The sequence below is a fragment of the Electrophorus electricus genome, chromosome 4 (assembly GCF_013358815.1).
Source record: "Electrophorus electricus isolate fEleEle1 chromosome 4, fEleEle1.pri, whole genome shotgun sequence".
NCBI lineage: Eukaryota > Metazoa > Chordata > Actinopteri > Gymnotiformes > Gymnotidae > Electrophorus > Electrophorus electricus.
Genome location: NC_049538.1, coordinates 12,138,902 through 12,154,235, shown reverse-complemented (window position 1 = coordinate 12,154,235; position 15,334 = coordinate 12,138,902). Strand labels below are relative to the sequence as shown.

The 15,334-nt window shown below is 45.7% G+C and overlaps 1 protein-coding gene across 3 annotated transcripts in view; it reads right to left on the bottom strand.

Annotated features, from left to right (window-relative positions):
* kcnab1a (potassium voltage-gated channel, shaker-related subfamily, beta member 1 a) overlaps window positions 1-15,334 on the bottom strand; it is a 98,634-nt gene that overhangs the window by 67,973 nt on the left and 15,327 nt on the right. The window contains exon 1 of one of the 3 annotated variants that reach the window (XM_035525806.1): window positions 6,100-6,664. The exons of the other annotated variants lie outside the window; for them this stretch is intronic. Coding sequence (XP_035381699.1) covers window positions 6,100-6,347 — 248 coding nt within the window. The 5' untranslated portion in view covers window positions 6,348-6,664. Of the gene's footprint in view, window positions 1-6,099; window positions 6,665-15,334 lie in introns of those variants that run through there. 3 annotated transcript variants of the gene reach the window in all.

Here is a 15,334-nt window from a genome sequence, read left to right as displayed (position 1 = left end):
AATCCACCTGTGTGTGTGTATGTGTGTGTACGTGTGTGTTTGGATCAGTCTGTTAAGATGCCAGGTTTCTCTACGGGTCTCTAGACTCAGACTCAGACAGGCACAGAGTGTGCCCCTCTGGATTACACCACACACCAAATCGTGGTGGAACATCACATCTGCACACACTTGCACCCTGGTGAGGAATGTGAGCGAGGCTCAACATCCAGGGTCTCTGCGTGGGAATGCAGGAGGGTCCGTCAGCACTGGAGCTGAGCCTCGTGGCAAGCGGACTGTGTGGACTGAACCTCAACAGAACTGGACCGAACCGCACAGGCAGGCCAGCTCTAGCAGAACCGCACATGCCTGCTGTCATGTGTATTCAGATACTCTTATACATACCCACACACACAGATTTACACCCACACACAGACTCACACCCACACCCCATGCGTTCCTACACGCATGCATTTAAATATGTTTATACACACACACAAATGCATGAAGAGCACGAGAAGTAATCCTGTAAACGTGTTTGTTTGTGTGAGTGTGTGTGTGTGTGTGTGAGTGTGTGTGTGTGTGTGTGTGTGTGTGTGAGTGTGTGTGTGTGTGTGTGTGTGTGTGTGTGTGTGAGTGTGTGTGTGTGTGTGTGTGTGTGTGTGTGTGTGTGTGAGTGTGTGTGTGTGTGTGTGTGTGTGCACACTGATTGACTCACAATAGCTTAAGGACCTCAGGCCCCTTTCAAAGTGCATAAGCTCTTGCTTCTCTTCATCCCACAATAGCAGGACTGACTCACTCAATCTCTCTCTCTCTCTCTCTCTCTCTCTCTCTCTCTCTCTCTCTCTCTCTATCTATTTATCACACACACACACACACACACACACACACACACACTACACACACTCACATCTTATACTTGAGTACAAGAGCGAGAAAATGAAAGAGAGAGATAGTACTATAGTACCTTTCTTACTATTTTGTTACATGACGATTGTCATGTTCGGTTTCACATTATTTCCTTTTGTAAAACTTACCTGGTATAATTGTGCCAATAAAACTCCCTACTGTAAAATACAGCCACCAGCTTGGAATCAGCATTTATGACCCGCATGTGTGTGTGTGTGTGTGTGTGTGTGTGTGTGTGGGGAGAGAGAGAGAGAGAGAGAGAGAGAGAGAGAGAGAGAGAGAGAGAGAGAGAGAGAGAGAGAGAGAGAGAGAGAGACGGATATGACACATCACATACAGAATAGCCAGTATTAAAGTAGTTCCATAACAACAACCTGAGCTATCAAATGCTTTTTGTGGAGATAGTATAAACAGCCATGAAAGATGCACAAACTCTGAATAACATGTCATAAGATTTCAGGACCAGATGTGCGTGTTTTCTTCTGCAGTCTGACTGCAGCGTACACTGCTACACTACCTCGGACTCTATATACTCATCCGTTCAGCAAACCGTCCACTTCAAAGCACCTTTCAAAGCAAAACTAACTATACACTGCCCCCTTCTGGTAAATGCAAGTATAAACCTCCAAGCGGTACTTGTTACAGAGAAAGTTTTATTGGGAAAACACTTCTGTCTTCTCTCACAGATACAGACATGCACTCTGTGTTCATTTATGTAGCTACAAACCACTCTGTGAGCCACAGCGTGACTTAACAAGGCAAAGTTTCCCCGAACACCTCATGCTTCACGGAAATCTCCACCTTCCTCAACTCAGAAATCCGATGTGGCTTTACATTCTAGATCTTGAGTCTCCATGGATATGGAAAAGTGTGTGTGTGTGTGTGTGTGTGTGTGTGTAAGGGAGGTGTGCAAGTGTGTGTGATGGAGGTGTGTGTTAGGGAATAATGTGTGTGTGCGTGTGAGATGGTGTGTGTGTGTGTGTGTGATGGTGTGTGTGTGTGATGGTGTGTGTGTGTGTGTGTGATGATGTGTGTGTGTGTGTGTGTGTGTGTGTGTGATGGTGGTGTGTGTGTGAGGGAGAAGGTAATTAACCAAACTATAGCCTGGGCTTATCAGCACCTCGAGCCCAATAAACTCTCTCAGTTTAGACAGAACACAGACACTGCAGATGACTGTGATGTCCTCGCATGTCTGGGGTGATTAGTGTGTGGGGGCAGGGCAGTGAGGTCACCCGCATGGTCGATTCTGTGGTATTAAACACTGTTACCGAGTGTGCTATGTTTCTGAACGGTGAATGTGAGAAGGTTGGACCTGGCAACCGGGTGAAAGGAGGCACTGCGGAGCTTACGGTGAAGTGAGCTGATATGTTTCAGGGCTGGTAACAGTGTTACCAGCAGACGAGCGTCCTGACGCGCCCGGCTTGTGCTGATGTGTCTGAAGCGAAGTCACTAAAGGGAACAGATGGGACCGTTCACCTGTTCAGGCACTGTCCAGTGGACTCCTCCTACAAATACAAGCAGACCGCCAAGAAATGTGACAGACATTTTAGCACAGAACTCATGCTGGACCTGGTCTGCTCGATGAATGACAGACTGACAGTTTTTGAGAGATGAACTCTATGCTGCGGTAAAAATGATTTGACGACATACAGCAGGGGGTGAGAAAGAGACAGAGAGATATTCTCTGGATTTAAAGTTTAATAATGATCCCGTTTAAAACCCGACGCCATCGCCAGACAACAGTGCAAGATTACTCTGAAAACCAATGTCCCACATACACAGTCATGGAACAGATAACGATTGGAAAGACAGAAATATGAGAAAACAGCTTTAGCAAGTGTTACTGTACAGAATTGGTATTCAGGACAGCTTTCAGAACTAGCTAGATTTCTATATAGATATTTACCTTCTTGTTTTATTACACAAATAAGTAATATTCCAGCTCATTCCAGTCATGGACATCTTGTAGTGTGCGCAGTCTTTTTGTGACACACATAACTCAGCTTACTGAGGATAAATAAAGAATGACCTGAACTGTGTATAAACGACGTGTGGATAAAGTGATCAGTGTTTCCATGCCTGTGGGACTAAGAACTACTGACCCTCCAGCAGGTGATGTCAGACTAGTCTAATGATGTCTCTGGTGCATGTACAGGGATGCCAATTGTGTGAGAAATTTCCCCCAAAAAGGTCTGTTCTTCACCTCTGATGAGCCATGCGGAGAATCAGTCATGTGACTGGCGGCTCCGCCTCTCGGGCTGTTACATGACATCCAGTCCTGGACATGGACAGCCACCATACTGCACAGAGTTGTTTTCCCACCTCTGCCAAAGTCAGGACTGATTTGGTCTGGACCTTGTGTGCTAGTGCGGGTGAAATGTTAAACTGTTATGGCCCTCCAGGACTGGAGGATGTTGGCGACCTACAGTGAACCTTCCAGAGAAGTAAACTCTCGTTGATCTTGAAGACTGCTTAACCAGGCCTCAAGTCCATAATGGTGTCATCGACGGGGGTTTTCGGAAAGACCTGGCGCAGGGGTGACCCTGCAAGGGCCCGGAGTGACCCTGCAAGGGCCCGGAGTGACCCCGCGTGCACGGACCCAGGTGCTGGCTCCGCTCCAGCCAGATCTCCCTCTCTGGTTGCACAGGTGTTTAAGAATTAAACGAGCATGCCTGACGAGTCCTCCTTAAACATTCATCAGCTTTCCGAGATGAATAAGTGATCAGGGTTTGATGGCGAACGGGCAATTTGTGAAACTGCACCACCCAGTCAGTCCGATGTCGATACTGGACACTTATTCTCAAAGATCGATAAACAGACAAAAGGGGAGGGAGAGATAGAGACACACACACACACAGTCACAGAGACGGAATGTCTGTTGCCCTGAGATGCACCAAAACACTTTGCCTTGAAATCTTGCAGAGCCTTTAATACAAACAACCAGCTGTGAAAACAGCATATCATCATTATTATACTCTCTACCGTGGTTTAGACAAAGCCTGAAGTCAAGGACCACACGTAGACTTGAAGTGAGACGTAATTCAGTGGGTCACCTTCCTTCACACAACACACCAGGGCTTCATTAAACAGGAGTGACAACATCTCAGACCATCCCAGCAGCCGCTGGCCTTCCACGCCCTGCCTGTTTCAGTGAACCTGCAGCTAAATATAAAAACAGACTATTCACTGAGCAAATGTGGCATTTTTTTTGTAGTCATTTTTAGAAGTATCCGTATGAGATCATAAATTGTCTTTAGGGTCAGCACTTACAGTGACAATAAAAAAACAACAATGGCGTGTTAATAAATTAACAACCTCAGCATAAATATTTCTGTGAAATGAACATATAATGCCTGGGGGGGAAGAAACATATAAAAAGAATTTTTCTCCGGTGTCAGGGAAAAGCTTTCACGTCAGACGGCCATAAATCACGAGCGTTCGCTTCAGATGGTCATAAATCATGAGGTCTTCCTTAGCCCTATAAGGGAAGTCCACCAGCCTCTCATTAGCAGTGAAGGCCATGGTGCGTGCAGTGGCAACGCTTTAAAAGGCTTTCTCCTGAACCTCCACGTGCAAACATTGGCCCTCCCTAGCGATGGCGGCTCTTGGCAACACAGCAGGAGCTGGGGGCATTTTCACGGTCGCCTGATACGTTGCTCCTGAGCCAAATGAGACCGAACTCCGAGCAGCTGACCTTCGATTTGCAGCGGAAAGACGTCATTGTGTCCTCCTGCCCATGGGCTGTGTGGTTATCTGCGTGGTTAGCCCATGATGATCGTTATGCTCGGGTCATCTGAGGTCACTGATTAGATGCCTGGAAAGACACTGGCTCATGTGACCATGCTCACAGGGTCATGTGGTGCGATGCAACTTTCACTGTGTGACTTTGGTGTATGTGTGTGTGTATACAGCCTATAACATGATTGGGAGGGTTCAGTGTATGTGTGTGTGTGTGTGTATGTGTGTGTGTGTGTATGTGTGTGTATTCAGCCTATAACATGATTGGGCGGGTTCAGTGTGTGTGTGTGTGTGTGTGTGTGTGTGTGTATTAAGCCTATAACATGATTGGGTGGGTTCAGTGTGTGTGTGTGTGTGTGTGTGTATTCAGCCTATAACATGATTGGGCGGGTTCAGTGTGTGTGTGTGTGTGTGTGTGTGTGTGTGTGTGTATACAGCCTATAACATGATTGGGAGGGTTCAGTGTGTGTGTGTGTGTGTGTGTGTGTGTGTGTGTGTGTGTGTGTATTCATATATATGTATTCATTATACACCCAATAACCCAAACTAAAGTTACTGATCATTTGTGAAAGTGACTTTCTAAAGTCAGACTGCAATTTACTGCAATTTTCATTTTCATAACCTCAAAGTATAACATTTTTCACTGAACAGGAGACATAAAGTCTGGACACATCAGAACGCCACCATACAGGAGAACGCCATTAAAAGTCACGTTCTTTGTTCACAAAGAAGGGATATTATTTGAAGCTTATGCACCTCACAAATGAGACCCAACTCCAAGTGCCTGCAGAGATATGACCCACATACAAGTTCAAAAGGACCCAAAGCTCTAGAGAGACGGAGAGCAGACGTCTGGGCCACTCAGGGGGGCAAGGAACCCCCAGCAGCAAAAAAAACAAAACAAAACACACACACACACACTCACTCAACCATGTGCTGCAGACAAGATCAAACAGACAAAACTTAGAGCAACTATGACTAGCAGGATGTAACAATCTCTCGTGGAGTTTTCCCAGGATGGTGTAGCAGTTTGTTTCGTGTGTTGGGGTTGACATGGGACGCAATTCGCTGAAACGACAACTGTACCAGAACATTCTTTCTTCTCTTCCTCTCAATCAGACAGAAGCACAAAACAACAGAAGGGCGCTCACATGGGAGAGTGGGAGAGGCATACACCACTAGAATGTAAACGTCTCCCTCCCCACTCAGTGTTTCCCAGAAACTCCACAAACTGAACAAAGAGCTCTGTAGTTACAAATCAGTTTTACAGTGTTAAATTATAGCTGCGAAACTGACAAGTTCGTAATTGGTCTTTCTTGGATTTGAACCACAAAGTCCAATCAAGGACTAAATGAAATTGAATACACACGGTTCATTGAGCTATTCCAAACTCATATAGGGTAAGCAGTCCCAGAAACCATGCATGAACCTGTGTGCGCATGTGTGAGCCTAGTACATACGCGTGCGTGTGTGTACCTGTAAGCCATGCCGGTTCTGGCTTGCACCGTGTCCTGCAGCGAGAGGGTATGCGTGGTGAGAAACTCCTCCAGGTGTTTGAGCTCCAGGTGTGCATTAGTCCTGGGGCCACCCCAGCGCATCTGCGAGGGCCGTCTCTTCCCCTCGGAGCCTTGGCCAATGCTCTGGAGCTGCCCTCTATCCAGAGCTGGCTTCTGCCCCATTCTGGGCTTGGGGATGTTGGAGCATGGAGCCTTGCACAGGTACATGGCTCCCTCAGAGCTCCTGGAAGCAGGTCCCTCCTGTGCCTTCACGAAGATGCTCCAAACAGGCCCTCCGCACAAAAACCTCCGATTGGCACCGACACTTCTGACCGTGGCACATAAGAAACCCTAAAGGAAGCACACTGTCCTCTGGACTCAGTAGAATAAACAGCTTTTTTGTTTCTCCCCAGAAGTCCAGAAACTATTGCACTAAGGTGACAGTACCCACAGAGTTAACCTTTCTCTCTTTCTCTGTGTGTGTGTCCTCTTTTCAAGTACAAGTTCCTCCTGGTTAGATTGGCTTGGTTCAGTTTCACTCTTCAATAAACACTATGAGAATCTGGGACATTTTTTCCCTCCCTCTCTCTCTCTTTCTCTCTCTCTCTCTCCATCCCTCCCCTTCTCACTCTCCCCTCTGTCTCTCTTGCTCCACCTCTCTTTCATCCACCGCACTTTCCGTTTTTCAAAATTTTTTCCCTGCCTCCTATGTGAGGCGCTGTGACCTCTGACCCCTGGCCAGTGATGGGACTCCAGTAGTTACATCATGTCTAATCCAGTGTATTGTGGGAATGAGATGTAGGAATTGTTTCCCATATGGAGAACTCTCAGCAGGAACGCGCATCACAGGGAGACCTCTGCCTCTGCCCCCATCCCCACCCTTCATCTCTGACACACTATGGAGAGCTTCCAGCTGTCACAAACATGTTCAAGCACACAGGGGCTCACACACAGTCAGATGTACGTAAACAAAACACAGGAATACTACACACACACACACACACACACACACACACACACATACAATGTAGGCATTTAACACTTTCCTGTGCAAAGTGCAGCACATCACAGACAGACGGACAGACACACACACACAAACACACACACACACACACACACACACACACACACACACACACACACACACACACACACACTGGACGGACAGCTGTGTGCACAGGCCAATATCTGAGGTTAAAATGGAACAAGTGATGTGAGCTTCCACGTACCGTCAGCTGAGACTGCAGCAATGCTTTTGTTAATGTTATTTTTAGCTGACAGACAGGGACACGTTTTCATACTCGGAGGGCTCTTTCTATAAGGCTTGACAGATACAGATCTGTTTTTCATTTTCTGCCTCTGACAAATTGCCTCTGCCTTGCACAGACTGGCTCCGCTGCCAAAGTCCATTACTCCTACCGGCAGAGTGGCCAGCGCACGGGAACTCTCCCTTCTGAACGTGCCTAGGTGTGGCGATCGTGACTGACCTCGACTGAGCAGAAATAACGCTGCTGCGCACGTTTCCTACATACCGTTCAGGTGAGACCCGTGCGCTGGCAGCTAGCGCATTAGACGCATTACTACTGGATGCACGCTACTGATCAGTGCGTTACAGACACATTGCTACTGGCTGGGTTTTTGTGATCCTTCATCTTGTTTCCCCCATCAGAAAGATGACACATTGCAGCAAGGTCTTGTTCGCACATGTCACGTAAACACGAGCAGAGTCGGGTGTCAAGCACACAAAGTGAAGAACTCGCGCGTTTGCGCGTCCGAGTTTGGCTGAGTAAGGCTCCGCGCGGACGTTTTTCAGAGCACAGGACGTGCGAAAGGCAGCAGGTGAAGGGAGATTAAAGTTGCAAAAGGGAAAGAGGTGACTACAAAGTATTATCTGTATGAGGCCCAGCACACACACACACACACACACACACACACACACACACACTCACTCCGGAAGAATGAGTTTAAATTAGCGTTGCTAACCTGAAATTACATAGATAACCATATTTTCGAAAAGAAAAGTCCGGGTAGGATTAATATTCAAACATATTAGTAGCCGTACGTTTTGGCATCACGTAAGCCCAGCAGCGGTGTTCCCTCCTCCCTACAGCCCGGGACAATTTCATGCAGTGCGGGAGGCACTTCCCTGCGTTGTCTCAACAGAAGAGTTTCTGGGTCATGGCCTCCAGCACAGTGGCCCACAAAACCACTGCACATTTTAAAAGAGCTCGTCTGAAGCTGATCACACCACATCACCGGAGAACAAAAAGGGTCAGACACCCAATTAACCAAAGACATATCAAGGCCTGTTACGGCAAATCATAATTGTAATATTGTAATAATTCCTCTATTGGTTTTTTTTTTCTTTCATTTTTGTTCTGTTTATCTTCTTATTCATATTCTGAGGACTTGACTGGAAGAGAAAATCTTCTGAAAGAGCCATATCTGATTTACATATCTGATTTTCTCTTTACACACACACACACACACACACACACACACACACACACACACACACACACACACACACACACACAGACGCACATGCGCGCACATACTTGTTAATCAAACAAACCACCCACACTGACAAACCCTGAACACAGCATGAAGGAAACTGCTCAAAAATAAACAGAAATATAATGGAAATTAATGCAATTGTACAGACGTCAGCCTGCTGTCTGTACACTGACCATGGTCAGGACACTGACCATGACACTTGGATTCTAATGTTCTAGAAGGTACAGCCTGTTATCACATTCTAGTCTTCTCACTATTACCAGTTCGATCTATTAAAGCACTTCTCATTCAAAAGAGTTTTCGGTTATCCTTGAGACACCAGCTGGCCTTCTGATGATGACTTCAGAGTGTGAGTGGGGAATATATATATACTTAAGACAGCTGTGAGAAGTAGAGAGTGGTGTGTGCTATACAAGGCTTACAGATAAACGACATTTCAGACTGTGGTTATTCTTTCCTTCCTGCTTCCTCGCTCTTCAGACGCTCCTCCACTTAGCTCTGCTCCTTTTCTGGTTTGCTTATTTTCAGAGGTCATGTTTCAAGCTACAGTGTCTCCACTTGTTATTTACAAACAAGCCAGGAGATCCATGAGGCCAAAATTGGTCATGTATCTCTGTGATTTTCATAGTTTTAAGATTAGTGCTACAGATACAGGAGCAGGAAAGGTTCCTGTTGGATACCAAAAGAAACAGATCGGCAAATGTATCACATGTGCTGTCAAAATTGTTACTGTTTTCAACAGAAACTGACAGTGCTGGACATGAGGTTTTGGAGCTAGTTATCTGAGTTTAAGAGCCAGCGTTCCTGTACATGGTGATGGGTGTCAGAGTGTCAGAGCCCAAAACAAAATCGCTTCATTTGCAGATTTGAACCACTGCAAGAGCATCAAAAAAGCAATGAAATTAACACATGAAGTGCCAGCCAGCCTGAACGCCCCAGCAGAGCCACAGGGAATCAGTCTATGGACACAGCTGACACCCTCCTCATCGGGAACGACTCTGTCAGTGGGGTAAAATATCAGAAACTCGGTTCAATTTGAGAAGAACATCAAAGTCTCCAAGTTAAATAAAAGCTGCCAACAATACTGAATGACTACACCACAATGAAGCGGCTTATTGTGCACATCGGCAAGAACGGCATGGGAAAGCAGGAGTTTGAGTTATTAAAAAAGGGACTTTTAATAATCTCATCAACACAATTAGCAAGTTTAACATTCAAACATTTATCAGTGGTTCTCTGCCTGCATAAAGAACCAATATATCCTCAAGGATACTTAAATTAAACTACACAAAAGCTGTAGGTCAAACGGGCTGAACTCTTTTGGCAACTTTAACGTGTGTTTTTGAGAAGAGAGAATCTATTAGACAAGCTGCACTGCACACAAACAAGAAGGCTGCCAGAACTCTGACAGAGAACTTCATTTTCTCAGTGTGCAAGTTCTCCACCCCCATTAGCGGTAGCGCATTGGCACAAACAGCCAAAGACTCCTGTGCATCAGCAGATTTCAGTGCTCCAGAGACAGCCCCCACCGTAGATGCCCTAATGGAGCTGCAGACAGTGGACGAGAGCCACGACCATGACCGAGCTTGTATGCCTATGGGGACACCATGACCGCTATGATGACTCCACACTGTCCTCCATCTCCACTGCCTCCTCACCAAACCTGAACCTCCCAGCAACAGTGGAGAAGCTGGCGCCGGCTGGGATGAGGCTGATGATTTCCCTGTCGGCCGGCCCTCGGGGGGGGCGGCGTAAAGTCAGCTCCCAGCTCCTCCTCCGCCCTCATCTACTGCATCGTCTGCACCTCCATGCTTTGGACCCTCCCCTCCGCCCTCAGACCTTCTCTCTAAGACAAACGCCAGGTTCCTCCACCACATGTGGCTCAAAGACGGAGACCAGCTCCTCCACCGTAGGACCCATCGCCAACTGCGGACCCACCCACCATCATCCGCTGTCTTGGATGAAGACACCCCTTTCTCAAATAGTGTGTCACATCGATATTCTTCTGGCCTCTGCTTCTAAAGTGCATTTTCAAAAGAAGCTCGGACCCAGCATGCCTGTCCCTTTCCAGTGCTCAACCAAAACAGGAAGAACACATCAGATACTGTAAATGTGTCCACCCTGCAGTATGTAAGATGTGAGCCACAGCCTTTGAAGCAAAGAACGCATTACTAAGCTAGCCCTTCTCAATATGAGACCATTCACAAACAAATCTCATTTAATTATTTTATTGTAGCCCCTTGGGCACGACTTTGTGCTTTTAACAATGGTTAAACGAATGTGGTGTGACAACTGTATTAAATAGCTTAGCAACACCAAACTTGAAATTTGTAATTATTTCTAGCACCAGCCAGAAAGGTGGAGGTGTGGGAACAGGTTTCAAAAGACAAAAGATCTGGTTCACAAAGAAAATTTCATGATATGCTATCGACCAAAACAAGACGATCTTTTTTTCCTCCAGCATTACTGACAATAACGTTAACAGTAGTGGATTGCTCTTCACAGTAGCTGGCAAACGAACACATGTGCCAACACAAATGGCCCCTGAATTAGTGTCACCTGAATGATGTGATGACTTTTGTCCTTTTTCACTAAGGATTCTCACTAAAATTCTCAATATCAGGCAAATTATTAGCATGTCATCATCCAGCAGTGAGCCTGGTACCTATCCATCATTGAGAAAATCACAGAGGAAATCGTTTTCAAGCAACTTACTGGTTTTCTATCTATTTCAGTTAGGAGTTCAGCAAACTGTTCAAATTAAGGTAATTACTGACATTCATTTAAATACAGACTCTGGAAAGGTATCAGTTTTGCTGCTATTCCATCTCAGTGCAGCTTTTGATACCATAGACCAAACCATCTTTATAGACAGACTTAAGAAGTGGGTTGGACTCGTAAAAAGGTCCAGTCATACCTGTTGTGATAGAAAATAGTGTTACTGAAAGAGTGCCAGTGATGTGTGGTGTCCCCCAGGTTTCTTTGGCCGTTGTTTATACATGCGTCCTCTTGGCCAAATCGTACCAGATTTGGGGTTACTTTACCACAGCTATGCACTCAAATTAATTTATACCTCTGCCCTGACAGTCCCCACAACTCTCTTCATAAGTGCCTTGAGCGCATCACTAACCGGATGGTAGAAAACTTTCTGCCGGTGAGTAAAGATAAAACTGATATTGTTATATTGGCAACAGCAGTGAGAGGTGCAGGATAGCTGCCTTTTTGGACCCGATAACCCTAGAATCTCAAGAACTAGCTCATAGCCTTGGCATACTAATAGACTGACCTCAGCTTTTGCAGTTACATCAAATCAGTTACTAAATCAGCGTTTTATCACCTTAAGAACAACAGCAAGATCAGAGATTTCCTGACAAAATCAGACATAGAGGGGTTTGTAGCAGGGTTGATTACTGTACTGGCTAGGAGGTGTTCTATGAGTAAATGACGAAGCACTTTTTAAGTCACTCTTATTTTAATAAACTGTATTTGTAAAGTTTAATTTCTTTTTTGACAAACACCTTCCCAAGGTGATACATCTATATCTGATGTGCAGCATTATGAATTGCTGCACCCCTGTATAAATCTGAGAAGATATGAAATATGAAAACAAGATGTTTTGGACAGAGGTCATTTATCAGCTGTGCAAGCAAAGTGCTTCTTGTACTTTGCTGGCACAGCTGATGGAGGACCTCTGTCTGAAATGTCCTGATTCCTGAAACCCTGTGTACTTCACTACAAATCTCAGTACACTGCAGTACACTGCACTTACTCACCTGAATCATCTTCACATAAAGCAATATATATATATATATATATACACACACACACACACACACACACACACACACACACACACACACACACACACACACACACACACACACACACACTGCCTGGCCAAAAAAAAGGTCACCACCTGGATTTAATAGGTAAGAGCCTCCCATTGGATAATTACTGCATGGGTGATTATGCTTCAGCTGGCAACAAGTTATTTAACCCTAATTGATGCAGTGAGTCGCTTCTCATTTGTTAAACAACCATGTCGAAAGACATCCTGTGGTTGTGGAAAAGAAGGTTCAAATTATTGGCATGCATCAAGCAGAGAAATCATCTAAGGAGATTGCTGAAACTACTAAAATCTGGTTAAGTACTGTCCAACACATTATTAAAAAGTGGAAAGACAGTGGGAAAACGTTATCTTTGAGGAAGGAATGTGGTCGGAAAATAATCTTGAATGACGTGATTGGTGATCACTTAAAGGTGTGGTGAAATCAAATCATAGAAAAACAACAGTAGAACTCAGGGATATGTTTAATAGTGAAAGTAAGAGCATTTCCACACGCACAATGCGAAGGGATTGAGATTAAACAGCTGTGTAGCCTTAAGAAAACCACTTGTCAGTGAGGCTAACCAGCAAAAATGGCTTCAATTTGCTAGGGAGCATAAAGATTGGACTCTGGAGCAATGGAAGAAGGTCATGTGGTCTGATGAGTCCAGATTTACCCTGTTCCAGAGTAATGGGCCCTTCAGGGTAAGAAGAGAGGCGGCTGAAGTGATGCACCCATCATGCCTGATGCCTACCGTACAAGCCTGTGGAGGCAGTGCTATGATCTGGGGTTGCTGCAGTTGGTCAGGTCTAGGTTCAGCAATGTTATGTGCCCAAAGAATGAGGTCAGCTGACTACCTGAATATACTGAACGACCAGGTTATTCCATCAACCCATTTTTTTTCCCCTGATGGCACGGGCATATTCCAAGATGACAATGCCAGGATTCATCGGGCTCAAATTGTGAAAGAGTTGTTCAGGGAGCATGAGACATCATTTTCACACAGACCTGAACCCCATTGAGAATCTTTGGGATATATATATATATCAGAATGTGAGCACAAAAAACAAACAAACAAAAAAGCCTGACCAAGATGAATGAGAAGTGGTGGTAGATTGAGTGGAAGTTTTAAAGGTAGAAAGTCTGGTGGGGACCAAAACTCTCTAGCTGCAGCATTTTGTGTAAGATGAAGGGGACGGAGATTTAGAGGGTAACATATCTGATGGATGTGCTAGATGGAGGCTATTAGAGTGTGAGTGGCTGACATACACTGACATCCATTGACAGCTCCTGCCTGTATAGAATCAGTAAATGTCTTTGTATCTACTCAACCTGATGGTGGAGAGGTGTGAGAGAAGGCATGTCTGGTATTAATGAGGAGTGTGTTTTTAGTTGTGGACAGAGTTGAACTAAAAGGTCAATATCAGCAAAATAATTATTTCTAAGTCGGTTTAGTTTGTCCAGTTAAGAAATTATTAAGTTATAAAACGTAACTAAAGCTTCAGTAGAGCTTTAAAGTTTGCCTGTGTGTAATTTTCGCACGGTGGAATAAAAAATCTTGGCAAAGGACTCGCACTTCTTGTACAAATCCCTGCCATCTCTGCAGACAACCCCTATCAATCACCTCGTTATCCTGATCCACATGGACAGGTATGAGAGAGTAGCAGGAGGAACAAGCTCCAGATCAGTCATAGTCCACGCTGGGGACCGCATCAGGCCCGTGCGTCTGGTCTGACAGCAGCAGCCTGCTTTAGCCTCGCTGGAGCAGAACCAGGCTTTGGAAAAGCCCCCTGCTGGAGCTGCTGGAGGCAACGCGAGAGGTAAAGCAGCAGTAGAGATCAAGTGCTGCGTAATTAGACACGCATCCCTTCTTGCAGGGAAGATTAGGAAATACGGATCAGAGTCCTTCCAGGGGAAGGGATGAGAGCGTCAACTGTACAGAGTACAGAGTGACCCGGAATTTGCTGTAGGACGACTTGCATCGCCTGATAGCACAAGGAGGACAGCCCACACGATCACCTCTCACCGCCACGCTGACATCAAATCGCCTCCGTCCGCCTCTCCGCTGCACCTTTAAGGGTTCCTGTGGAAACAAGCTGGCGGCAAAATACATGCCATCTGTCAATAAACTGCCTGTCTTTGCATTTGTGAAGAGACAAGGCACACAAGGAAGCGGTGGGAGTGGGGATGCGTCCGTGACATGGGCATGAGGACAGGTGAAAATATCTGCAATGCATGGGCCACTCTTTAAAATTAAGGGTCACGCTCAGATTTCATAAGGCTAATCCTATTATCCATACCTCTCAGACAGACAGACAGACAGGCAGACAGACAGGCAGACAGACAGGCAGACAGAGGACATTATTCCATCTATAATTATATAGGCATCAAAATCAGCTCTTGGGAAGTTTTAACCAAGCAGTGATCAACTATTGCAAACTCCCCTCACTGTTCCTCAGACTCACTAACACACATGAACACCTCACTCAGATGGTCCCGAGTCACAGTTCCTCAGACTCACTAACACACACGAACAGCTCACTCAGCTGGTCCTGAGTCACAGTTCCTCAGACTCACTAACACACACTAACACCTCACTCAGGTGGTCCTGAGTCACAGTTCCTCAGACTCACTAACACACTAACACCTCACTCAGATGGTCCTGAGTCACAGTTCCTCAGACTCACTAACACTCATTAACACCTCACTCAGCTGGTCCTGAGTCACTGTTCCTCAGACTCACTAACACCTCACTCAGCTGGTCCTGAGTCACTTTTCCTCAGACTCACTAACACACACTAACACCTCACTCAGGTGGTCCTGAGTCACAGTTCCTCAGACTCACTAACAGTAACACCACAAAGGTTCTGG